Source organism: Leptodactylus fuscus, chromosome 2, assembly GCF_031893055.1.
Source record: "Leptodactylus fuscus isolate aLepFus1 chromosome 2, aLepFus1.hap2, whole genome shotgun sequence".
Classification (NCBI taxonomy): Eukaryota; Metazoa; Chordata; class Amphibia; order Anura; family Leptodactylidae; genus Leptodactylus; species Leptodactylus fuscus.
In genome coordinates, this window is record NC_134266.1 from 113,835,368 (window position 1) to 113,862,920 (window position 27,553).

Consider the following 27,553-nt stretch of genomic DNA (forward strand, 5'->3'; position numbering starts at 1 on the left):
AGATTCTGATTTTTAGGCTAAGGCCCCACAGGATGTAACGCAGCAAAAAAGCACTGCAGGAAAAAACGCGGCAGCAACACATCGTGGTTCTACCCGCAGCGCTTTAGACAGAAAGTTTGCATTGTTTTCCTCCATGGACTTTCTGTTTCAATTATGCCTATGGGAAAACCACTGGCATTTCCGTAGGTATAATTGACATGCTGCGATTTCCAAAACCGCGGCGGTTTTGGAAATTGCGGCGCGTCCGCTCCATGGTTTTTACCACAAAGTGGCCATGAGATTCACTAGAATCCCATGCATTTTGCCCTGACTGTAAAACGCCGCAATTTTTCCTGCGGCTTTTCCCGTGGGGCCCCGGCCTTAAACTCGTGCATTTTATCAGGTCAGAATAAGATCATAACTCAAGACAAGGATCCCATGAATTTTCCAAGTGCTTCTTTAATGCACTGAATTAGTATTAATCAGTGATTTAGTTTTAGCAAAATAGAAGAGATATTTGCTATCTATGACTGAAACTACATTTAGCTAGAAGTGATTGGTAAAGTTGCTCCCACTCGTTAATTTTAGTCTACAAATCCTGAGGTTCAGTTATTTGGAATTTTCTTTAGCTGAACCTCATGTTTCCCAAAGGACAGTCCATGTTGTAGGTGTCAGCCGCTCAGCTCTTCTTCCCAAATGTTCTTTCAGCCAATCCAGCCGTGCCTGGTAGTGGGGGAGGCGCAATAAGGATCAGGTGGGATAATGGCAAGCTAAGGAACTTTATTCTGGCAGTTACCTAATGTCTATGGCCAGCTTACAATTATCAGTTGAGGTAAAAGTAGGTCTTTTGCAAAATGCTATCCGCGGGGGGTTAGATTCTGTCTTAGTGGCAATGTCTCTTCTGTCCATTGTCCTGGATTTTTTATTACTGTCTCCCAAAATTCTTTCTCCTGTTCAGTAGAATCCATCCAGCTGACTGGAATATCATAACTGCTTCCTGTAATGGTGGACATAATATTTCAGATATCACTTATTAAAACAATGAAATAATGTTCCTATGTTTATATTGGTTTATGCATAGTTTCTCGATGTTTTTTTTTTTTTATTCTTGTATATTGTAAAAACTTTCTTTTTTCTTCTCAATAAAAGTCAAATTTAAAATAAATTAAAACAATGAAATAAGGGGAACCAAAAATTATATCACAAAGGGTACCCCTTACTTGATGGCTAAAACCTAACTTTTATTAAATAATTTGCTAAAATTCACTCTAAATATTCCCACTACACAAACACATACACACCCAGGACCCTATATTCCACCTGGTCCCTATAAGTGAAAATAACTTAGGAGGGGGTTGGTTCCTGTCAGTTCAAGGGTTTAGAATCCAGTTGGTGGTTTCACTGGATTATTTTAACTGTCAAGAAACTCCTTTCAATGTGACCCCTTCCTAATACCACACCATGTAAAACCAGACAAACAGCACTGTATGGCCAACAAAGGGTTAGTTGCTAAGGGTTAACTGCAATGGGGGCAACACCCATAGTGTCTCTTGTGGGTCAGTAACACAAGTGGCCTGTTTATATGCAGGACTAGACAAAAAACCCAATATTCATGCAGCCCAGCTAGTTCCTGGCCAGTCTAACAGTGCTACAGTTGTCTATCAATACATCATATTTCTCATTTATCTCTCTATCTCTCGACGCGTTTCGCCTCAAAAAGGTTCATCAGGAGAGCGATACTTAATAGCAGAGTGGAGTAGTACATAAAATAATAAAGAGCTGCGGTGAAAACCACAATTCCTGCAGCCCTGGTAGTGAGTCTGACGCCATGTGCTGTTTCAGCCGTCTTTATATAGATCCTATTCTGGTCCTAGTCCCCGCCCTCTCACTGCCCAACCCACAGCTCCGGCCCGTCAGATAATCCTGGTCGGTTACGTCATAGTGGGAGTAGCTCATGGGGCGTGACCGTAAAGAACACAATCGTCACATGACTCAAGGAGGACAACAAAGCCCATATGGCAGGTAAATAGATTGTAAAGAGGCAATCCTCACTGCAATCACAGTATGCAGCGATCATGACACGGCAAGTTCCGCCATAGAATCCTGATCTTGCTATCACACTTGAGATAGTTAATCTCATATTATAACCTGTGAGTCCGATCTCTTCCTATGGTGTATATATTATACTCAGATCGATTACAATGTACCTCATGACAAATCCACTGAGTGTCAGTTGTAGTGAGCTGTACCTTATTGTACATCTTTGCCTAACACATCCAATCGCCAAGAAATATGCTCACATTAATAAACTGTTGGGAGCCAAAATGGCCCACAGTCTGCATGTATTCCTCATAGTTGCTACAAAAATTATGTTGTTAGGCTTCATCATTATTATATACGTTTTATGTGTACTCTGTTGATTGTCATGCCCAGTATACATCATTGATAGTACCATATGTAATGAATTGGACTGACCCTACAGCACCTGGTATTCCCAGGCGGTCTCTCATCCAAGTACTAACCAGGCCCAACCCTGCTTAGCTTCCGAGATCGGGCATGTTCAGGGTGGTGTGGCCGTAGGCAGATATGACCAGCTTCATCTCTTGTATACACCATAGACTCCTATGTGGTAATTGTTGCTATATGGCAGGACTGCCGTTTCTTAATCCGGATAGCTAAGTGTCTTTAAATATTTCAGAGGAAGGGAAGGAAGGATATGGAATCATTCATACCCATTGGTTTAATACAATTGAACCTAAAGATCCATTGGGTTTCTTTTTGCAATAACACATTCTCCCAATCACCCCTCCTCGCTGTTTTTTTAACACACTCCATCCCTTGGAATTTTAGGCTGAAAACATCACCCCCATGTTTTTCACGTATGTGGTTCGCTACTGGCGTATCCGTACCTCTCAAAACATCGCCCACATGTTCTAAAATCCGTCGGCGAAATTGCCTTTTTGTCTTGCCGACATAATTCATTTTACATGGGCATGATATTACGTACACTACACCTTCTGTCCGACATGTGATAAATTCATTGGTCATATATTTTTTACCCGTGGAATGAGCCAGCACCTCACGGCCCTTTTGTATGTAGCCACAGGCTCTGCACGAGCCACACTTATGAGTGCCCATGGGTGGAACAGAATTTAACCAGGTAGTTCTCATTTCTGGTTCTAAATGGCTCTGCATGAGTCTATCGCCTATGTTGCGTCCCCGTCTATAGGTCACAGATGGTGTCGGGGAGATGACCCTTTTGATATCTGGGTCTTGCTGTAATATTCCCCAGTAAGTATCCAATATGTGGCGGACCTCGGGTGCATGCTGATCAAATGTACTGATGAGTCTTATCATTCCATCATTTTGTTTTTTAGGCTTAGGTGTCAGTAATACCTCTCTCGGGGTGTCTCTAGCCTGTTTTCTAGCCTGTTCTAAAAGAGATTTTGGATATCCCCTGCTGACAAATCGTGACGTTAACGACTCACATTGTCTGTCATATTCAGCCAATGAGGAACAGTTTCTCCGAATTCTGAGATACTGTCCCTTTGGGATACCTCTCTTTAGAGGTTGTGGATGGTTGCTGTCATACCGTAATAATGCATTGGTCGCTGTCTCTTTCCGATACAGCGTAGTTGTTAAATTCCCTGTATCCGAAATTGTGATTTCAATGTCCAGTAAGGCAATTGTTTTGGGATGGATTACTGAGGTAAATCTCAGATTCAGTTCATTTATGTTCAAAAAACTGACAAATTCCTCAAAAAGTTGAGTGGGTCCGGACCATATCAACATGACATCGTCTATGTAGCGTAACCACAAAACGATGTGTTGAGTCCATTTTTCACTATCTTCCCCAAACACCACCTCCTCCTCCCACGCCCCCAAATACAGATTCGCGAAAGTTGGTGCAGCGGGGCACCCCATCGCGGTGCCCTGCTTTTGATGGAACACACGACCATTAAATAGAAAAGCGTTATGGGTGAGGATGAAATGCAGGAGTTGGAGAATGAATGTGCTGTGTCGATCATACTGAGTCCCCCGGGTCCTAAGGAAGCGCCCCACAGCCTCACATCCCTTATCATGGGGGATGGAGCTGTAGAGCGCCTCCACATCCAAAGATGCCAGGGCCGCCCCAGATGGTAGTTGGTCATCTCCCCGACACCATCTGTGACCTATAGACGGGGACGCAACATAGGCGATAGACTCATGCAGAGCCATTTAGAACCAGAAATGAGAACTACCTGGTTAAATTCTGTTCCACCCATGGGCACTCATAAGTGTGGCTCGTGCAGAGCCTGTGGCTACATACAAAAGGGCCGTGAGGTGCTGGCTCATTCCACGGGTAAAAAATATATGACCAATGAATTTATCACATGTCGGACAGAAGGTGTAGTGTACGTAATATCATGCCCATGTAAAATGAATTATGTCGGCAAGACAAAAAGGCAATTTCGCCGACGGATTTTAGAACATGTGGGCGATGTTTTGAGAGGTACGGATACGCCAGTAGCGAACCACATACGTGAAAAACATGGGGGTGATGTTTTCAGCCTAAAATTCCAAGGGATGGAGTGTGTTAAAAAAACAGCGAGGAGGGGTGATTGGGAGAATGTGTTATTGCAAAAAGAAACCCAATGGATCTTTAGGTTCAATTGTATTAAACCAATGGGTATGAATGATTCCATATCCTTCCTTCCCTTCCTCTGAAATATTTAAAGACACTTAGCTATCCGGATTAAGAAACGGCAGTCCTGCCATATAGCAACAATTACCACATAGGAGTCTATGGTGTATACAAGAGATGAAGCTGGTCATATCTGCCTACGGCCACACCACCCTGAACATGCCCGATCTCGGAAGCTAAGCAGGGTTGGGCCTGGTTAGTACTTGGATGAGAGACCGCCTGGGAATACCAGGTGCTGTAGGGTCAGTCCAATTCATTACATATGGTACTATCAATGATGTATACTGGGCATGACAATCAACAGAGTACACATAAAACGTATATAATAATGATGAAGCCTAACAACATAATTTTTGTAGCAACTATGAGGAATACATGCAGACTGTGGGCCATTTTGGCTCCCAACAGTTTATTAATGTGAGCATATTTCTTGGCGATTGGATGTGTTAGGCAAAGATGTACAATAAGGTACAGCTCACTACAACTGACACTCAGTGGATTTGTCATGAGGTACATTGTAATCGATCTGAGTATAATATATACACCATAAGAAGAGATCGGACTCACAGGTTATAATATGAAATTAACTATCTCAAGTGTGATAGCAAGATCAGGATTCTATGGCGGAACTTGCCGTGTCATGATCGCTGCATACTGTGATTGCAGTGAGGATTGCCTCTTTACAATCAATTTACCTGCCATATGGGCTTTGTTGTCCTCCTTGAGTCATGTGACGATTGTGTTCTTTACGGTCACGCCCCATGAGCTACTCCCACTATGACGTAACCGACCAGGATTATCTGACGGGCCGGAGCTGTGGGTTGGGCAGTGAGAGGGCGGGGACTAGGACCAGAATAGGATCTATATAAAGACGGCTGAAACAGCACATGGCGTCAGACTCACTACCAGCACTGCAGCCCACCACCAGGGCTGCAGGAATTGTGGTTTTCACCGCAGCTCTTTATTATTTTATGTACTACTCCACTCTGCTATTAAGTATCGCTCTCCTGATGAACCTTTTTGTGGCGAAACGCGTCGAGAGATAGAGAGATAAATGAGAAATATGATGTATTGATAGACAACTGTAGCACTGTTAGACTGGCCAGGAACTAGCTGGGCTGCATGAATATTGGGTTTTTTGTCTAGTCCTGCATATAAACAGGCCACTTGTGTTACTGACCCACAAGAGACACTATGGGTGTTGCCCCCATTGCAGTTAACCCTTAGCAACTAACCCTTTGTTGGCCATACAGTGCTGTTTGTCTGGTTTTACATGGTGTGGTATTAGGAAGGGGTCACATTGAAAGGAGTTTCTTGACAGTTAAAATAATCCAGTGAAACCACCAACTGGATTCTAAACCCTTGAACTGACAGGAACCAACCCCCTCCTAAGTTATTTTCACTTATAGGGACCAGGTGGAATATAGGGTCCTGGGTGTGTATGTGTTTGTGTAGTGGGAATATTTAGAGTGAATTTTAGCAAATTATTTAATAAAAGTTAGGTTTTAGCCATCAAGTAAGGGGTACCCTTTGTGATAACAGTTGTATTTTGGTACCACCAACCCAGTGCATGAACCAAAAATTATAACATGTTAAATTCTCATTCACGCCATAGAAAAAGCCTATTAAAGTGATCCTTACACTTGTAGCAGTACAAGATCTGTGTCACCTTTAAGCTGATCTGTTTGACTTCTTAATTTGTTCCTTAGTTTATTAGTATTAAAAATTTGGATTAGATACATTAAGTAAAAGTGTTTTTAATAAAAATGTCCTTAAACCTATTATGTCTCAAGACCACTTATTAGAATTGAATGTGGCTCTAGAGATTAATAATTGTTGCTAGCCTCTTCTGTATACCATAGCACGGTTTTCCTACAGGTGGCCTAAGGTCTCTAAAAGATGAAATCTTGATTTACCTCGACCAGTGCTGAGACGAATACCTCCAAGAGGTCGAGTGGATATAGCTCCTTGATCCCAGACTGTGAATTCTACACATGCTTCAGTCAGGTCCTCCATATGAAAACCATCATATACCATGGTATGATTGTATACTGGCCGTAAACTTCGCTGAATTACTCGTGTGCGCTGAATACTTGATGGATTGTCGTCTGGGAGCACACAACTATATGAAGGTAACACAGGAGTAAGGATACAGCATATTAAAAAACTTAACAATGACACCGTATACAAATATGTTGTAAGCCTACCCCCTTCCACAATAAGCTATAAAGGGTGGAAATTAACATTGAATTTCTTTGGTTACTATACCATTTTACGAATGAACTAATATTTCCAGCTTTATGCGGAACAAGCTGCTGTGCCTCCTTCACCCAAATATGCAGTTCTCCAGTGGGTGGAAGTCCTAAACCTGCCATGAAAGGAAAACAAAAGGGTGGCAATGTAATTAGAAGGTTACGAATGTTCCCTTCTGAAGACCTATTTGATGGAACAGAGTATGATTAGGCAATATATTATGTAAATGTAATTCAGTGAAATCTCTGGACAAGAGAAGAAACCTTGTGCTTGCTGATCTGCTGCTCCAAGTATTGCCCCTAGAAGGGCAATTTATACAAACTGTTCATTCAGACCTTTACTAAGGAAACAATGATTCACTTATGAACAATGGAAACTGTAGCAGAGTCAATGAAAGAAGAAAATAAAAGCAGAAAGCTCACCATCAGAACCCTGAGGAATGAATTTTGCAGCCAAATTGAGCCTTCCTCGACTATACAAAAAGTCTGGTGATAAAGGTGTCTGTGAAATGTATAACAAGTTAGAGCTGGTCTGTCAGGCAGAAGACCCAAAACTGGAAAAATGACAATAAACAAACTATATATCACAAAGGAAATACATATATGCAGATTGTGCAGTTCTCCTGTCTATTACAATAATTACACATAAAAAGAACAAAAAACTTGAGACTCTTCAGTAGTTGATACCTTTTTCTAATGGCTAATTAATAATGATAACAAATTACAAACTTTCGAAGCTCTCGGCTTCTTCCTCAGGTATACTTAAAAACAATTTCTGAAGGATGCATATTTATGTACAGAGGGACACATAGGAATAGAATTTTAGGTGGGAGGGTGAAAGGTTATTGGTACATATAAGTGAACAATTCAGCAGTTCCCAAGCTCCTTATCAGTTCAAAGAGTGGTCTTTTTATGGCTGCTTCAGATCAGTGATTCCTGTAAGGGTCCATAAACCCATGTGACAGATTCAACCTCTCCTGGAGTGTATGAAAAAGAGTCATGAGCTTGTACTAATAAATCCTCCTGTCTTTCTTAGATTTGAAATTTCCTCTTAAAATCAAAATTTTCATGTCATTGGTGATATTATGATCTTCATTGCAGAAATGTTTTAACATGGGAAGGTCCATTCTTTGTTCTCTATTTGTGTGGTGGTGTGAGTTCATCTGCATTCTAAGTTTCTGACCAGTCTCTACAACATACAGATTTTCAGTAGAACACTTGGTGCATATTATTAAATACACTACATTAGGTGTGTTACACTCCATACACTCCAGGAGGAGTTGAATCTGTCACATGGGTTTATGGTCCCTTATAGGAATCACTGATCTGAGGCAGCCATAAAAAGACCACTCTTTGAACTGATAAGGATCTTGGGAACTGTTGAATTGTTTACTTCTATGTACCAATAACCTTCCACCCTCCCACCTAAAATTCTATTCCTATGTGTCCCTTTGTACATAAATATGCATCCTTCAGAAGTTGTTTTTAAATATACCTGAGAAAGAAGCCAAGAGCTTTGAAAGTTTGTAATCTGTCATCATTATTAGTTAGCCATTAAAAAAAGGTATCAACTACTGAAGACTCTCAAGTTTTTTGTTTCTTTTATATTTCATACACACTGGCTAACACGGTACAAAACCAAATGTTTTCCTTATAATATTTACACATTAATAAATGAAACTACAAATAAATACGAGATGGTCCTTGTAAGACTGATTCACACTACTATTGAGTCCATTTCTAGCAACCATTCAAGAGAGCACAATTTCTATAAACCGACAGTTTTTTTTTTAATAAGAAATCTGGTCACTTTATGAGAACTTTAACAAGACAATTATATACATATATCTCTATAGAAATGTATAAACTGCACGCTTGGAAGCATACACTGGATTTAGTGTTCTTCAGTGATGAAACTTTGCACTGACCCTTGGCTGAAGGTTATGCCATGCAGGTTGAGTTTGGCTCCAGTCCCAAGTTGCAAGTTCCAATTCTACTTCTCCCAAGAAAATGTTTCTTGCTAGTGACCCACGATGCCACACGGAAAGGTTTAGAAAACGACTTTGTATTTCTGATCTTTCAATCTTGTACTGTCAGGTATAAACAGAGTCATATGTAACATGGTCTGGAAAACTGGTGCGGAGACCAGCTGTGTGGTGTTATTATGAACATGTACAATATGAGTCTAAAGCTGAGTGTGGTACCTCAGCTGTGGAAAACATCTTGTGTGGTACCAGTCCCAAAGAAACCCAACCCGATGGGCTACAATGACTACTGACCTGTAGCACTGACATCCCACCTGATGAAGGTCCTAGAGAGACTGGTCCTGATACACCTATGCCCTCTAATGTGCTTCGCTCTGGACCCCCTCCAGTTTGCCTATAGGCCGTATATTGAGGTAGATGACGCCATCATTCACCTTCTTCACAGAGCTCTCTATCACCTGGAGAAACCAGGGAACACTATGAGAATAATGTTCTTTGATTTCTCCAGTGCGTTCAACACCATTCAGCCAGGGCTACTGAGGGAGAAGCTGAACCTTGGTGGTGTGGACCATCACCTGTCCAACTGGATCCCAGACTACCTGACAAACCGCCCTCAGTATGTTAGAGCCCGGGACTGTGTGTCTGACACTGTGATCTGTAGTACGGGGGCACCACAAGGTACAGTTCTTGCCCCATTTCTCTTCACACTGTACACTGCTGACTTTAGGCACAACTCCTCCAGCTGTTACTTACAGAAGTACTCCGATGACTCTGCTATAGTCGGCCTTATCACTGATGATGACGATAGGAAATACAGAGACCTAAATCAGGATTTTGTTGAATGGTGCCAGCTGAACCACCTCAGGATTAATGCTGGGAATACCAAGGAGATGGTGGTGGACTTTAGTAAACGGAGAAGTGCTCCGAGCCCGGTGGAGATCCAAGGGACATGCATTGAGATAGTCAGGACCTATAAGTACCTGGGTGTGCTCCTCAATAATAAACTGGACTGAGATGATCACCTGGAGGCGCTGCACAGAAAGGGTCACAGCAGACTCTACCTGCTCAGGAGGCTGAGAGCCTTTGGAGTCCAAGGGCCACTTCTTAGGGCCTTCTTCAACTCTGTGGTTGCTTCAGCCATCTTTTTCGGTGTGGCCTGCTGGGGGAGCAGTATATCAACCAGGGACAGAAATAGACTTGACAGGCTGATCAGGAGGGCCAGCTCTGTCCTGGGGAACCTCCTAGACCCAGTACAGGTGGTAGATGACAGAAGGATATTGTCCATGGTGAGCTCCATGCAGGAGAACAAATCCCACCCCCATGAGACCTTGATGGCACTTGGCAGCACTGTAAGTGACCGTCTGCTTGACCCCATATGTGAGAAGGGGCGCTATCACAAGTCCTTGCTTCCAACCGCGATCAGGCTACATAATCTACATCAGACCAAGTGAAGATCACTCCGCCCAGAGAGCTAAATGATCCTGAAGTCTTCCTTCTTTCTTCTTCTGTTCCTTAGCTGCTATGGACTCCTAGTATATCTTCTCTTCTCAGCATATGTGTGTCTACGTCTGTATTATATTACTGTGTATTATCCTGTACCTGTATTACTATGCTGCTGTAACATACTGAAATTTCCCCACCTTGGGACTATTAAAGGATTATCTTATCTTATTCCAGAAAGATTTTTTACAAAAAACTTAGCTTGAAGAAACTCACATCATGGTAGACCATTGTGCCATTTCTCTATTATTTTTCCTGGAAATGTATGACTATATTAGCAACTGGGTGTTACCGTACCCCATGTCAGTAGAACGTTTCCTTGCACACACTGTTTGCACCGTCCTATAGAGCTGACAGTGAGAGACCCCAATTGATAACACTGGGTTGTCAGCTCATTCAAACATTTCCAGGAGGAATAAGAGAAGCAGATGTGTCAGGAGACCTGACAGATCCTCTTCGAGCACAAATACACAATAAGCAACTATGTAGTTGAAATCTTCAAGGGGGTATTCTGGTAGTAAAAAGTTATTACCTATCGTTCTTATAAACATTCAGTAGTAAAGGGGGCAGTATACTGTAGAGTTAAATAAAGGGGGTGTTATACTGCATGGGGATCAATAAAGGAGGTCATTAAAAGGAGATAATATATGGTGGAAGCCAGTAAATGTGGTATTATACTGTATGTGGGCCACATTTTTTGATCTACAAATGGGTGGTGGTGCAACCTACACTTTTAATTAGAGGAGCCCCATCACAAAACTATTCTGAGCTTTTCAGTAATCTAACATTTCTATGTGAGTGCATTAGTTTTTTTTGTCAATGAGTGTATTATGTCTTGAACTAACCTTAAGAGTTTCATTGAAGAGGGGGTCCAAAGTCTTCTTTTTAACTTTTGTTTTCCTCTTGCCTTGCACAGATTTGTCAGGGAGCAAATAACATTTCACATACCTAAGGATATTTATTAAAGAAAGAAAATCCATATTTTTTACTAATTTCAGATTTATTTGACAAGGTGCATGGAAAACAATCTGCAAAAGTGAGCATCACTACAGGCAAGCAACATAATGCATTTGTTAGGCTGGGCCAGGGCCGATCCCTGTTCAGCGTCAGAGTGTCAGCCTGTTCCAGCACTGGGGTAGGCCAGAAGACTCCGCTTGAGTGTGCGGAGGTTCTGGTTTCCCCCTAGTGCCAGGACTGGCACTTCCAGGGTCAGGGGGGGTCAGCGGCGGGCCTGAGGCTATTTAGGCCTCATTTTGGTTTCGGCCCGTCGCTGGTTATTCGTTTCCCTGTGGTATCAGTTTCCCTAGTGACGAGCCTCTCTCCAGTTCCCTGTCTCCTGTCCTGCTTCCTCCTGCCTCTTTCCCTGTACCTGTATTTCCCTGGATGTGTATGACCCAGCTTGCCTTACAGACCTCCTCTCCGTGATCCTGATTTGGCATCTTCCTGACCTCCTGTGTATGACCTTTGGCTTCCATCTGACCTCCCTTTTGGATCCGGATTTGGCTACTCCGTTTACCTCCGATATATCACCCGGCTTCCTCGACTTCGCTTCTACCTCTGCCTACTGCTACCATGTGACCTCCAGCTATCGACTCGGCTTGCCTGACCACGAATCTGCTCCTTGGGTATCTAGTTGAATTCCCTGGATTACCCTCCTGTTCATTTCCAACTCCAGACCATCTTGCTTGCTGGGACTTAGTGTCTGGGTCTTTCTGGGTCCTCCTACTTGGGGTTCGCTGGGTGTGTGTCGCTCTCTGGGCAGTTGCGGATCCAGGCCTCGGACTTTTACCAAGTTCAACTCCACCATCAGGAGCTCTGGTGAAGAACTCCAGGACCTAATTCCGCTCTGGTTGGCGTAGCACACCCAGAACCATTTTTGCCCCAGTGCTTGAGGATTCTAGTTGCCCAGGGCTTACTGCGTTATTTGTTGCATCAGGTTCCTAACAGCATTCCAACAAGAATATATTTAGCCCAATAATCCTGTAAAAATCCATATTATATATAGTTTCAAGGTCGTTTGTCTTAAGAAACTCAATATCAAACCAGCCATAGTGCATCCCTGCACAATAGAAAAATAAATAAATAAATATTTATATCCAGGAAAATATGAATGTGTAATTACCACCCATATAAGCGGTTAATGTATATGTTAAAGTATTTGATTTGTTATTGTGTTAATAAATCGGCCTCTATAGGCCAAATTTAAATCCAATACAGGTGTCTTAGTCCTTATTGGGTACCTAGAGTGGGAGGAGGTTTTAGGGGTTAAAGGGGTCGGTCTGGTAAGTGACCTGAGAGGGGACAATAGCCTCATCCCCAAGTCAAGTGATCTGGCTTGTATTCATCCACTAACCCCTATAGAGGGATTTAGTTACTTACCTGTGGAATGGTTTTGGTATAGGTGACTGCTAGCCTGAGACCTCAACACATTACTACAGAGCACTAAGTGTCAGACAAGATAGTGGTCAGGTATGAGCCAACGTCAATACAAAAGTAATGGTACAGGAGAAACAGAGAACTCTTTGGGCAGGTCACTTGTGAACTAGAAACCTTAAAGCTAAGTTCAGACAGAGTTTTTTGGTTTGGAACCTGAGGCAGAGGCCGCCTCAGGTTCTGGAACAAAAGCCAGGTAGCCGCGACACTCCGTTCCGGATTAGGCCCAATGAATGGGACTAGTCCGGAGGAGGGCGTGTCTTCAGGCTGAATTGCGAGGTGAAACGGCCTGAAGAATGAGCACCTCGTTTCTTTTTACGGGAGCTGGCTTGATTTCAATGGGAGCCGCCTTTTTGTTTTTTTATGTAGATTCTGAGCCCCATATAGGGATCACAATGTACTTTTTTTTTCCCTATCAGTATGTCTTTGTAGAATGGGAGGAAACCCACGCAAACACGGGGAGAACATACAGACTCCTTGCAGATGTTGTTCCTGGCAGGATTCGAACCCAGGACTCCAGCTCTGCAAGGCTGCAGTGCTAACCACTGAGCCGCCATGCTGCCCCTAGGGAGCTGCCTTTTTGGTCAAGATTTAGAGGTGGATATGACCTCAAAATCCTGACCAAAAAACTCTGTCTGAACTTACCCTTAGGGTATGTTCACACAGTTTTTTGCAGACAGGTTTTGAAGCTAATTCTGCTTTAAAATGTCCCTTGTAAAAAAAACAAAAAAAAAACTTGGTGTGAACTTACCCAAACTTAGGTGCCATGCTGAAGGTGTGATAGAAATATATAGGGGATAGGCTTGGATTGAAAGGGTGAAGAGTACCTGGGGTACCAACTTGCCCTTTAAAAAAACAGAAAAGAGCGTTGCACGCTATAGACAGAGGTTGTGACAGAGGCTGTTCATGGATGCCCACTGGAAGCTTTTTTATGAGGGCACCCTGGATAGTACTTTATTATTACAGCTAATATGAGAACACTAAAGAGGCACAGTGACGATATTTAGGAAATCACTCTGGAACTGCTAAAGGGGATGCTCTACCTTTTATTATAGGACATGGCCAGTATTTGAAGCGTGTGCTTATATACTGTATTTAATGCTCCACTTTTAGAATTTCCCTCAAAGCCAATCTTTAAAGTTATGAACTACCATATGCTAAAATGAAAAATGTTACTAGCAGATATCTAGCTCATATAAGATGTCTTTCAGGCATTGCTCCCAGGGAAAAAAGTACGCATATTAACCCATTGTAAATAAATTGACAACATGTTGTCGCACATTGACAAGGTAATGATGCACTCATACATTTTTATAAAGGAATAACATAGGAACAGAACAAGATAATAACAGACAATAAGAAAAGAAATCCTTTCACTCTCTTTCTTTCTGTTCCTTCCACTTACGGATTAGAGGTATGACTGTGTGCTGGTGTTAAATCCCTGCATTGTATAACCAGGACTCTCAGCTCCTTTTTGGGTGAATCATATTGAATAGAAAATTGGATCCAGCCTTGAACTTCTATAGAACGAAATTCTCCAGCACTGAAGAGGCTCATCATACTGCCGGAAAGCTGGAAAAAAGAAACAAGGCTATGAACATCCAAAACTAAAGTATAGTAACAGAATTTACCAATACAAGCCTCAGAAGCAACTGAATCTTTTAGGTTTAACATAGTCAAATTATCTCTCTGGGTATATTCACACATGACAGAATCAAAGTAAAAATTGCCTCAAAACTGTGAAAAGTCCAATGTGTTCATACATGGGTGGAAGTATATATAGCTACGATATAAACAAGGCTGTCATTAGCCATAATACATGACACAAAGCTCAAACATCATGAAAGAGTCTAAATGACCAACCATATTATGTGACTATATAATGAATACAACCAACCCCTAATGATTGACACAAATGCATAGAAAGTACATGAAAAAGAGGACCTACCAGATACAAACACGTTTCGCCATGTTGGCTTCGTTGAGGTGCGTTTTCATCTGGTAGGTGCTCTTTTTCATGTATCTTCTATGCATTTGTGTCAATCATTAGGGGTTGGTTATATTCATTATATATTCACATAACGGTCATTTAGACTCTTTCATGATGTTTGAGCTTTGTGTCATGTATTATGGCTAATGACAGCCTTGTTTATATCATAGCTATATATACTTCCACCCATGTATGAGCTCATCATTACACACATTGGACTTTTCACATGTATTTTATTATAGGTAGCATTGGTTCCCCCTTTATATGTTATATGTTATATGTTTTTGTAAACCTTGTGACACCTTTGTGTTGCTTTAAATAAATATTTCAGCATTTTATTCAATGGTTTTGTCTTTTTGACACGGGTAATTCCTTTGTATTTTGAATTCACCTTCATTATGCCTTTTTTGCATGCATTTTTTTTACATATTGGGTATTGCCATATCTGAAAGGACCTGATCAATACAACTACTGTATAATGTTATAATACCTGCATGCTGAACATCATTAAAAAAAAAAAAAAGTTATACCAGAATTGTCTTTTTTGTCTTTCGGCCACCAAAAAAGCGTTCTAAAAAGTGATTAAAAAAAAAGGTGCTACACAAAATGGTATCGATAAAAATGTCAAGTCTTTACACAAAAAATAAGCCCTTGCATAATTTCATTTAAAAAAAATTAGTATGGGTCATGAAAAGTGGTGATTGAACAATTCATTGAACTTTTTTTTTCAATGAAGTATCTACTTCCAAAAGAATGCCATTACCAATTACCCCACAAAAATGCCCTCATACAGTTACATTAACAGAAGAACACAAAAAAATTGTTTGGTTATCACAGCCTAAAAGAAACTGGTCACTAAAAGATTAAGCATATCTGAGGACCTCCATGTGCCAGAAAGTTCTATCTACTGTATGTCAGCCATAAATTTGATCTACAATTTACACCAGTTTCTGGAATAATTTAGAAGGAATCTCTTAGGACGTGAGTGGTCTTGCTTTCTCCACTAATCTCCACCACAATCCTGGTCACTTCCGAGAAGTGATAAAGGTGTGGTAAATAGTCGCAAATTTTTATTTAAAAATGGTTCTCTGCAAAAAAAAAAAAAAATTATGATTTTTTTTTTTAAGCAAGCTAATGGCATAGACAAATGAGGAATTTATCCCAGTGTGTCCTCAATAGGCTGTTCAGCCAAGCAAATCGTAAAAATATGTGATTTACTACCTACTGTATATTTTAGAAGCATATCATAGATTCGATATAATATACAGGAATATTTATGGTTCAGAAGGCTTGTCTCACCCTGTTGTAACAGTTACAACCTGGGGGTAAAACATGTATAAACATATCCCCTCACTGCCTTGTTTAAAGGTCTCAGATGGGCCCTAGGGAAAAGTTCGGCCCTATCACAGACCTAGTTGGAAGAACATGAATGTAGATGGTGATGTGAATCCACACAAGACCTCCATAACAACACTGCACCTGTCAGAAACTATAATAGTAAATTGCAGAATAGCAACCTCAGGCATTGGACCTGTTACATTGTGTAATTCTTATCTCAGCAGATAAGCTATTAAAAAGAGATTTCAGATTTAACAGGCATCATGAGCTGTATACGAGGGTAGTCGGAAATGTTTCCGACCTAACAAAGAAATAAGACATTTTTTCTTCAAATTTATTTTTATTTTTCAACATTAATCTCCTTGTAATTGCATACATTTCTCCCAGCGATGCTCCCATCTCTTTAACCCGACCAAAAAAAGTTGGTATCTTTCTCTTCAAAATAGTTGTTCAAGAAAGTGATGGCTTCTTCTTTTGATGAAAATTTCTGTCCTCCGAGGACAACTTTTAGCCGAGGGAACAAAAAAAAGAGGCTTGGGGCTAGATCTGGTGAGTAAGGAGGGTGGTCAAGCAGTTCAAACCGCAGTTCATGGATTTTCGCCAAGGCAACTCCTGAGGTGTGGGCTTGCACATTGTCCTGGTGAAACAGAATTTTCTTCTTCTGCAAATGCAGCCGTTTTTTCCTCAGTTTCCGCTTTCAGCTTGTCAAGTAATGTCGCGTAGTATGCTCCTGTAATAGTTTTTCCTTTTTCAAGAAAATCTATGAAGATAACTCCATGACTATCCCAGAAAACAGTTGCCATCACTTTCCCAGCCGAACAAACTTTTTTTAGAGCCGATTCCTCTTTCGCAGTCCACTGTTTTGACTGTGTTTTATTTCTGGGATGTAATGGTGTATCCAAGTTTCATCCACAGTAATTAATCGCCGCCAAAACTCTGATTTATTGCGCCTAAACTGCGCCGACAGAGCTTTGCAAATGTTCATCCGAACACGTTTTTGGTCCAGAGTGAGCAATTGCAGCACCCAGCGTGTTGTCAGCTTTCTCATCCCTAAAATTTCAACCAATATTTGGCAAACGCGTTCTTTCGATATGCTCATAGCCTCTGCTTTCTCTCTAACCTTAATTTGATGATTCTCTAGCACCATTTGAGAACTTGAGCAAAGTTTTCGTTCGTGGTTGCAGTTTTTGGCCGTCCCGAACGTTCATCGTCAACCAAGCTGGTACAGCCATGTTTAAATTCAGCTGCCCAAAATTTGACAGTGGTACATGATGATGCAGAGTCCCCGTACAGAGAATCCAACTCGTCTTTAATTTGCAAAGGCGTATTGCCTTTCAAAAACAAATATCTGATGACAGCTCAATATTCCATCTTATCCGTTTTCACAAAATCACTCGCATCGACTCACTTCAATGACTGTCAAAGAAAAACCGCTGGTGCAAAATGGCTGAAATTTTTGTGAGTACATTCCAACGCATGCACAAACACATTCCCCAACTTTGGTTGACGAGTGTTGCCATTTACATGTGGAGGTCGGAAACTTTTCAGACTACCCTCGTACATAACTCCCACACAAGTCAAAGGGAGCGCTGGGCACATGCACACTTAAAGGGAGCCTTAGGCCGGGTTCAAACGGGGTTTTTTGAGCTGGATTTTGACATGGAATCTGCGTGAAAACTGGCTCTCATTGAAATCAATGGGAGATGGTCATTTCCTTTTTCCGCGAGCAGGAAAAAAAAGAGGCGACATGCGCTTTCTTCAGGCGGATTCCGTGGCTGATTCAGACACGGACGTCTGCCCCACAACACTCCCGACTAGGCCCATTCATTTTGGGCCTAATCTGGAGCGGAATGTCGCAAATGGATGCACTGTATGCACTACACTGGCATCCAGTCGCGGCTAGCCATTTTTTGGACCGGATTCTGAGGCGGCCACCATGTCAAAATCCGGTCCATAAAACTCCCATCTGAACCAGGCCTAACATTTCCCTGTGCATATTCACCACCATATTACAATGATAAACTACATACCTTTGTATCTGTGCCATGTTTCTAGAATCGAATAAAAAAAATCTTTGAAGTCTAATGCAAATAGTTGGTGCACTTGGGGGGAGGGGGGGGACCTTCAGCTACATGGAGCTCTGCTCTTGCCACTGAGATCCCTACCACCTCCTGCCTCGAACACCCCATGCAGTGGGAGTTGTTCAAAGGCATAAGGATCCAAAGTTGTTTTTTTCAAATTTACAAATGTGATATATAAAACAAAGGTATGCTATGTATCACTGTAAAGTGCTCTGTAACATAGTGATGGCAATTGAATGTGTTTGGGAGAGGTGACAGACTCCTTTTAACCCCTTCCCCCTCTGCAGCATACTATTACGTTGAGCTGAGCGTATAGTTATCTCTGAGCGTATAATTAATGAAAAAAGTCTTTGAGCATTCCCTGTGTCCTTAAAGGGTTGAATGGCCCGTATCACCTTTTTTTTAAGAATTAACAGCGCTTCTGATGTGGACAATGAACAGAAGACTAGACCTGACGCTGCTGGAATTGGGGACAGTTGGGAAGTGGAGCTGAGAGAGGAGAGTAATGTTTTTTCATCAGTTGCATTTTTAAAAACATAAGTCAGAAACCTGTTTGATTCATTGTTTAAATAATTGTAATTCTAAAAGTAACAATCACACAGTTGTAATGATATTTTCTTACAGATTTATTGCCCAAAGTTGGCACAGATGGACTGTAGTTAAGGTTTCGATGTCCACTTTCACCTACTGGTCTCTTACTGTCAGTCATATCATTTTTAGTATGGTTTTCCTGAAAAGACAACTATGTTAAGCAGTAGTACTTAAATATATTAGTACTGTATATAGAATATGCTTAGTATTTAAGAATAACTTTGATGTTTTTAGGCACATTACCTCCCCAGTTATAGCTTCAGATGATAAGCTTATCTCTTCCATTCCCAGGTCTCCAAGACTAGGTATGCGGCGACGCATCGGAACAACATCTTATAGTAAAGGAATTAATATAGTAAGACTAATACAGATTTGTTCTCATGAGTTATTGGTAATTAGTAACATTTATTTCTGCTGTTTATCAGCAGACATTGTGTATTACTGGTAAATTACAGCTTATTGTATTGTTTGTACAAGATATACAAGACAGACATAAGTGAACTTGAAAAAGTGCAAAGACGGGGAACCAAAATGATTAGGGGAATGGGTGGATTGGAGTACAACAATAGATTTTATATATATATATATATATATATATATATATATATATATATATATATATTAGATGATAGTTTCCATTTTTAAGTCACGCTATCACTTACCTGGTGTATCACTCTCATCTTCTCTGGAGGTTGAGTTTTCGTCCTTCAAATAAAACAAAATTAAATCCTGAAATTACGCCTATAAAGATCTTCTATATACACAACAAACTACTACAGAGGTTTAAAGAGGACCCGTTACCAAATCTCAGAAGCCCAATGACATAGCTCATCTGATAAACACTGCTACCCTGAGCGTTTTGGTGTTTTGATCAGCCAAATTCGTTCAGACATGCCAAATATATAAGCCTTGTTATTGTTTATACAAATTTAAGGGGTTGTCTGGGATAAACATAAATTCTACCTATAAACTAAACTCCCTCGCCCCACATAACTTCTAATTTACATCAATTTAAATTTTTTTTATAATTACCTACCGTATTTTCCGGACTATAAGGCGCACATAAAAACCTACGATTTCCTCAGAAATCGTAAGTGCGGCTTATAGTCCGGTGCGGCTTATATATGGATGGAAGCGGCGGCAAAGTCTGCGTGCCGCTTCTATACATACATAAAAGGCACCGTAAGGGTGCATTCACACTACAGAACGCCGGCGTGTAATCACAGCCGTACACGCCGGCGTTACAGCAGGGCTGCCGGACACTTCCTATTCATTTCTATGGGAGCCGGCATGCGAGCGCTCCCCATAGAAATGAATGGAAAAAAGCAGTCCATTCATTTCTATGGGGAGCGCTCGCATGCCGGCTCCCATAGAAATGAATGGGAAGTGTCCAGCAGCCCTGCTGTCACGCCGGCCTGAAACAGAACGTGAAACTTACCCAGCGGTGCAGGGCGGGCGGGCGGGCATTCAGGCCTCCTCTTCCTCCGATGTTCCGTCCTTCTCCTCCGTCGCTCGCTGATAATGGCCGGGGCGCATGCACAATATCATAATGCTTCTACTATGGCTACGCATGCGCCCAGGCCATTCTCAGTTCGCGAGCGGCGGAGGAGGAGGACGGAACATCGGAGGAAGAGGAGGCCTGAATGCCCGCCCACCCTGCACCGCTCGGTAAGTTTCACATTCTGTTTCAGGCTTTTATTTTAAAACGGGGGGGGGGGTAGTTTAATATGACTTTTACGGTTGGGCTCTATAAGCATTATTTTGCTGATAGAGCCCCTCCTTGCCTGCCGAGCGCTTCCAATAGAAGCGGCTGGCACGCAGGGGGTTAAGCGGCCGCTGGCAAAGTCTGCCTGCCGGCGCTTTCAATAACATATAATGCGCACCGGACTGCGGCTTATAGTCCGGTGCGCCTTATATATGAACCGAGACGGACTATAAGGCGCTCATGGGCAATGCGGCTTATAGTCCAGTTAGCCTTATAGTCCGTAAAATACGGTATATCCCTGGGGCAGTCATGTGACCGCCCCAGGGACACTTTTTGATAATCCAGTGATGTAATGTTTCACCGCTTCCAAAACAGAATGTCACCAGTAGTCTCTCCATCCCCCCCATCCCCATCAATACTTACGTGTCTTCCTGTGTCCAAAACGGGTCCCCCTCTCCTCCTCTCTTCCAGCGCCTGCGCAGTCTGGAGATGAGTTCAAGACATGCGCAGTAGCGATGGCATCTCTACTGTGCATGCCTCACAGTTCATTCCAGTCTCTGCACAGCGTCTCCAGGCTGCACACAGTATAGAGGAGAGGAGGAGGCGGCTCCCACATTGGAAGCTAGGTAAGTATGAAGCTCTGGGACCGGGGGGCTATCATTGGTCAGGATTGCCTAGCTTAGCGTAGTTTAGCTAGGAAGACAGGGAGGGAGGTGTAACACATGGAGAGAGGAGGGGGGAGCAGTGACAGGTACACAGGAAGTTACATAGTAGGAAGCTACACATGTAAAATGCAGAATATACCACAGACACCTAGAAATCACTCAAAACACCGCTAAACGTATATGGGTGCACTTTTAACCCATTAATAACACTAACAGACCTTTTTTAAAAAATATATTTATTTTATTTTTTTGCCTGGAAAACCCCTTTAATGAACCACAGTATACACGTAGCTAGTATATCCTAATTCGCATTAATACTAAAGGGACTTATAACTTTTGGATGGCTAAAGGGATTTGGATAAACAAAATTCCAAAATACTCAGGGTGATGTTGTCATTGGGCTTTCAGAAAAGGTGATAGGTTCTCTTTTTTATTTCTTTTATTTTAAATTCATTTTTTTTATTTTAATTCTAGGAACCAAAAAACAGTCCACAATTATTTCAATAGTTTGTGAAAACAAAGGCAGCAATATACAACCTACTATTCATTAGGAAAAATGTTCATTCTCTACAACTAGAAGTCCATTGGGCAAAGAGGAAAAATATAATGATTAGCTTTTAAGAAAGGTGGGAAAGGAGAGGAACTGGCCAAAATTGGAGAGAAGAGGAAAGAAGGGAAGAGGTGAGAGATGGATGTGGCAACAGCACTAAACCGCTGAATCCCACCCCATATACAGTCATCAGGTAACATCCATAATCTCTATTGTTCTTTACAACTCGTAGATGTTCACTATAGTGGGCTAGGTTGAATTCATATTGCATATGCAGATTCAGAGCTCAGTGTTTAGATAAAGAGGGAGAATTTCCACTTAGAGGCCATGTATATTCTATTTTTTTTTCACAAAGTGCTGCATACTTGTCTATGGTTTATATCTGATGTTGCAGCTCAGTTCTATCCATAATATGTCTTTGAACAAATCCTGAGGTACACAATTTATATAACTGAGAGAAGAAGGGAGGATAGCACAAAGATACAACATTTCTGGATGCCAGGCCATCTAAAGTAACCAATTTCAAACCCACTGACCAGGGCCAGCTCCAGAGCCAGTCTGTGGGTTTTTGGGGTACAGAGCCTCAGTGGACCTCTTTTGGAGAAAGAAGCAAAAGAAAAAAGCAACCAAAATTGAGTGGTTTTTGTTGTTGTTGCTGAGACAGACCTATGGCAGTGGTGTGTAATACAGTCCATTCCATACAAGTAAATAGAACCTGTCTCAGATTCCTGTTTATTTCCTGCCCCCCCCGGCTCACGGTGTAGGGCACCAGCATTCCGTTGAATGAGCCTAATTTATTGGCAGTCTCTGAATCAGCTGCTGACTTATTCCTATGCATCAGTATTGCACATACCTGACCATCATCAGAGGATTCTGGTTGTTGAGAGATGCTGGAAATCCTGAAAATTAGAGAATAACAAGTAATTGTTAAGAAATTAATGGATTAGTAAGAATATGTTAACAGAACGTTTGAGATGGTGCAGTATATTACCATAATGACGAGAGGTATATTGCATAGTAAAAATATAAAAACCTCCAGCATGCCAAAGAAGTTGAATAAAATTTAACTTTTACTGAATCAACATTTAAAAGTGGTACAGAATGGATCCAAAATGTAAAACAAAAAGGATTCGCTACGCGTTTCGGGACCACACTTTGTCCCTTACGCAAGATATGAGTAAGGGACTTCATCGACCACTTCACCACCTGGCTCACACACTTCCTATCGACAGACATCCCCACCATCATCATGGGAGATTTCAACACCCCCTTTAACACAGACCACCACCCCGCTTCCAGCCTCCTGTCCCTCACTGCCTCCTTTGGTCTCTCTCAATGGTCCTCCTCTGCCACTCACACAAAAGGGCATGTGCTAGACCTCATATTCACCCGCCTCTGCTCCATATGCAGCCTCTCTAACTCTCCGTCCACTCTCACTGACCACAACCTGCTGACATTCTCTGCCCTCTCCTCTCCAATAGACACCGCAACCTCTAAACCAACACCCCCCCACAGGAACCTTAATTGCCTTGACATCCACACGCTCTCAGATCCTCTCCTACCACTCGCTGACATATCCTCAATCCAGGACGCAGATGCCACTGCTGCCTTCTATAATACCACAATTATCTCAGCCCTTGACTCTGTGGCCCCCTTCACAAACACTAGAGCCTGACCGATCAATAGGCAACCCTGGCACACCGACCTGACTAAAAAACTGAGATGTGCCTAGCGGGTTGCAGAACGCCTCTGGAAGAAAAGCCACTCCCAGGAGGACAGCAGTTCTCGCATTTAAGAATACATTCACCCTTGCAAAGCAGGTCTACATCACCAAACTCATATCTTGCAATCCCAAACAGCTATTCACTACCTTGCCAGCGCCGCACCTCCCATGAGGCGACCTGAAACGAGCGCTTCAGGCGGCGCTATGTCAGGGCCCCAGGGAGGGCGGAATTTTTGCTTCCCTAAGCCAGTCCAGGACAAGCTTTCCTGGACTGGCACAGCACCGAACGGTGGTTTGGGGAGGCCACCAGAGCAGCGCTGCTCCAGCAGCCTCCCCTCACGCTCAGGCAGAGAGCAGGTCATCTCCGTGCCTGCTCTCTGCCTGCAAACGGTGCTAAGCCCATCCCCCTCTGCTCGGCCACGCCCCCTCCGCTCGGCCACGCCCCCTCCTCCGGGGGGGGGGGGCGGCTTTCTGTAGTTCGCCTCGAGCGGCGAAAGGGGAAGGTTCACCCCTGCTACCTTCAACTCCCTTCTCCGCCATACTGTGCCCCCTCCGACGTCACTTATCTCAGCTGACAATTTCGCCTCTTACTTCAAAACTAAAATTGATACCATCAGAGACAGTCTCACCCTACAGCTCCGTATGCTCCCGTACGCCTCAAAACTGCTTGGGCAACATGTCCACTCAGAACTCTCCTCCTATCTCTTGTCCAACCTGCTCTTTGACAGACTTCAGTCAGGCTTCAGACCCCGTCACTCCACTGAAACTGCCCTAACCAAAGTCACTAACGACCTTCTAACCGCCAAAGCCAAGCGTGATTACTCTGTCTTCCTTGACCTCTCCTCTGCCTTTGACACAGTCGACCACTCCCTTATGTTAGAAATTCTCTCATCCTTTGGTATCTCAGACCTGGCCCTTTCCTGGATCTCCTCGTACCTCACCAACCATACATTTAGTGTCTCCCACTCGCATACCACCTCCTCATCACGCCCCTCTCTGTAGGTGTCCCCCAAGGCTCCGTCCTAGGACCCCCTCTTGTTCTCCATCTACACCCTTGGCCTGGGCCAACTCAGAGAATCTCATGGTTTTCAATACCATTGCTATGCTAATGACACCCAAATATACATCTCTGGACTAGACATTACCTCTCTGTTGGCCAGAGCTCCAGAATATTTAGCGGCTATAGCCTCCTTCCTCTCCTCCCACTTTCTCAAACTCAATATGGAGAAAACGGAGTTCATCATCTTCGCTCCACCCCGTATGGTCCCTCCACCTGACCCATCTATTAACAGAGCCACACTTACCCCTGTCCCACGGGCCCGATGCCTTGGGATAACACTGGACCCAAACCTATCCTTCAAGTCACATGTTAACACCCTCAACACTTCCTGCCACCTCCAACTCAAGAACATCCATCAAATCCGCTCCTTCTTAACCCCAGAAACTGCTAAAATGCTGGTCCATGCCCTCATAATCTCCCGCTTAGATTACTGCAACACCCTCCTCCATGGACTCCCAGCAAACACCCTTGACCCCCCTCCAGTCCATCTTAAACTGTGCTGTTCACTTAATTCACCTCACCCCCCGTTCTTCACTGGCTGCTCCCCTCTGCTAGTCCCTCCACTGGCTACCCATAGCCTAGCAAATTGAGTTCAAGCTACTAACGTTAACATACAAAGTCATCCACAACCTGTCCCCTCCATATATCTCCGACCTAATCTCCCGCTACCTGCCCACACGTAACCTCAGATCCTCCAATGACCTCCTACTCCGCTCTGCTCTCATCCGCTCCTCACACAACCATCTCCAAGATTTCTCCCGTGCATCCCCAATACTGTGGAGCTCATTACCAAGACACATAAGACTAACCTGCACAATCACAGGCTTCAAGAAGGCCCTGAAGACTCACCTATTCAGGAAGGCCTACAACCTCCAATAACACTATCACCATGCCGCCATCTGAACAGTCTCCCCCCTCACCTTCTGTCTCTATCCCCCTTCCCTCATAGATAGTAAGCCCTCGCGGGCAGGCCCCTCTACCCCACTGTGCTTGTCAGTCATTGTTAGTATTATATCTACCTGTATAATTTGTGTACTGTATGTAACCACCAAATGTAAAGCACCATGGAATTAATGGTGGATATAAATAATCAATAATAATAATAATAATACTTCAAAACCTTATTCCACCACCGCCTAAATAAGATTATGGCGAAAGAATCTCCCACACCAATGGAAAGCATCAGCAGACAGTAAAGCAAGTTGTATGTTTCTCCCTAGAGTAGCTTAAGGGGGAATTCACACAGAGTAGAGTGGAGCGCGATCTGGCACGTATACGGCGTGTCAGAGTTTGCGCGCTCAAAAAGATCCCATTGATTTCAATAGGGGTTACGATCGTATACGCCTCAAAATTACGGGCGCAAAATTACACGGCGTATACGCTTGTAACTCCCATTGAAATGAATGGGATCTTTTTGAGCGCGCAAACTCTGACACGCCGTATATGTTCCAGATCGCACTCCACTTTACTCCGTGTGAATTCCCCCTAAAGATCCTGACAACCTGGTACTATTCGAGACAGCCCACTACTAACTGCAATACTTTAGACAGCCCACTCCACTGCGGTAGATGGGATAGATCTGTCGGAGGACTAGGATGAGGGGAAGTTGTATTTGAGGTCTGCTTCTTCTTCTGATGGGGCAGCAGGTAGAGCTGCTTTTCCAGCCGAAGATACAGATTTTTTGGTTAAAGTAGTCAGACCCACAATGGGTATGGAAAATGTTAAGGAGGTTAGGTCTGTTTTGCATGTTATATTCAAAGGACTGATGCTTAGAAAGAGTAGGACATTAAGGGTGCATTCACACTGAGTAAACGCTAGCTTATTCTGAACGTAAAACACGTTCAGAATAAGCGGCGTCTAAAGCAGCTCCATTCATTTCTATGGGAGCGGGGATACGAGCGCTCCCCATAGAAATGAATGGGCTGCTTCTTTCACTCCGTGCAGTCCCATTGAAGTGAATGGGGAGTGCCGGCGTGTACGCTCCGGCATGAGCAGAGCTTGCCGTATACGCCGGCACTCCCCATTCACTTCAATGGGACTGCACGGAGTGAAAGAAGCAGCCCATTCATTTCTATGGGGAGCGCTCGTATCCCCGCTCCCATAGAAATGAATGGAGCTTCTTTAGACGCCGCTTATTCTGAACGTGTTTTACGTTCAGAATAAGCTAGCGTTTACTCAGTGTGAATTCACCCTTACGGTTCATGTGTTTTGATTAAATCTTTCATTAATAGAGTGGAAAAACCCAGATAAAAGATTCTTCATCCTCTTCGTGCCTTAGGGTGTATTCACACTGAGTAAACGCTAGCTTATTCTGAACGTAAAACACGTTCAGAATAAGCGGCGTCTAAAGCAGCTCCATTCATTTCTATGGGAGCCGGCATACGAGCGCTCCCCATAGAAATGAATGGGCTGCTTGTTTCACTCCGAGCAGTCCCATTGAAGTGAATGGGGAGTGCTGGCGTATACGGCAAGCTCTGCTCATGCCGGAGCGTACACGCCGGCACTCCCCATTCACTTCAATGGGACTGCTCGGAGTGAAAGAAGCATCCCATTCATTTCTATGGGGAGCGCTCGTATGCCGGCTCCCATAGAGATGAATGGAGCTGCTTTAGACGCCGCTTATTCTGAACGTGTTTTACGTTCAGAATAAGCTAGCGTTTACTCAGTGTGAATGCACCCTTAGAGGCAGTGGTCTCCCAGGCTTATGACCATAAGGGGCCTGGGAGGCCGCTGCTGTTTTTTTTTTTTTTTAAATAAGCCTCCTCTTACCCTTCTGCCCTTCAGGGGGCCCCATGCGTCGCATATCACATTGTTGACAGAGACCCCAGAGTATTATGATCTGAATCCAGAGGAGATGACAAACATAAAAAACAGCGTTACTCACCTCTCCTTGGCCCCTTTAGGCTCCTCTTCAGGCTCCTTTAATGACGTCAAAGATGTCACGTGTGATGTCAGTCAGAAGCACAGAAGACAGCAGGGAGTCGCGCCAGAGCACAGCAGAGGTGAGTAACACTGGT

At 43.1% G+C, this 27,553-nt stretch overlaps 1 protein-coding gene and 2 pseudogenes across 1 annotated transcript in view; 1 reads left to right on the forward strand and 2 right to left on the reverse strand.

The window, feature by feature from the left end:
• Window positions 1–537: 537 nt before the first annotated feature.
• Window positions 538–27,553, reverse strand: part of SYTL1 (synaptotagmin like 1) — a 64,935-nt gene continuing 37,919 nt past the window's right edge. The window contains exons 5-15 of the mRNA XM_075264435.1: window positions 22,607–22,652; window positions 19,496–19,538; window positions 19,077–19,165; window positions 18,865–18,972; window positions 14,239–14,405; window positions 11,246–11,348; window positions 8,844–9,005; window positions 7,339–7,417; window positions 6,932–7,031; window positions 6,580–6,785; window positions 538–976 (exon numbers count right to left, since the gene is read on the reverse strand). Of these exons, the coding sequence (XP_075120536.1) occupies window positions 837–976; window positions 6,580–6,785; window positions 6,932–7,031; window positions 7,339–7,417; window positions 8,844–9,005; window positions 11,246–11,348; window positions 14,239–14,405; window positions 18,865–18,972; window positions 19,077–19,165; window positions 19,496–19,538; window positions 22,607–22,652 (1,243 nt within the window). The 3' untranslated portion in view covers window positions 538–836. The remainder of the gene's footprint in view (window positions 977–6,579; window positions 6,786–6,931; window positions 7,032–7,338; window positions 7,418–8,843; window positions 9,006–11,245; window positions 11,349–14,238; window positions 14,406–18,864; window positions 18,973–19,076; window positions 19,166–19,495; window positions 19,539–22,606; window positions 22,653–27,553) is intronic.
• LOC142196358 (5S ribosomal RNA) lies at window positions 2,453–2,561 on the reverse strand (annotated as a pseudogene).
• On the forward strand, window positions 4,799–4,907 carry LOC142196430 (5S ribosomal RNA; annotated as a pseudogene).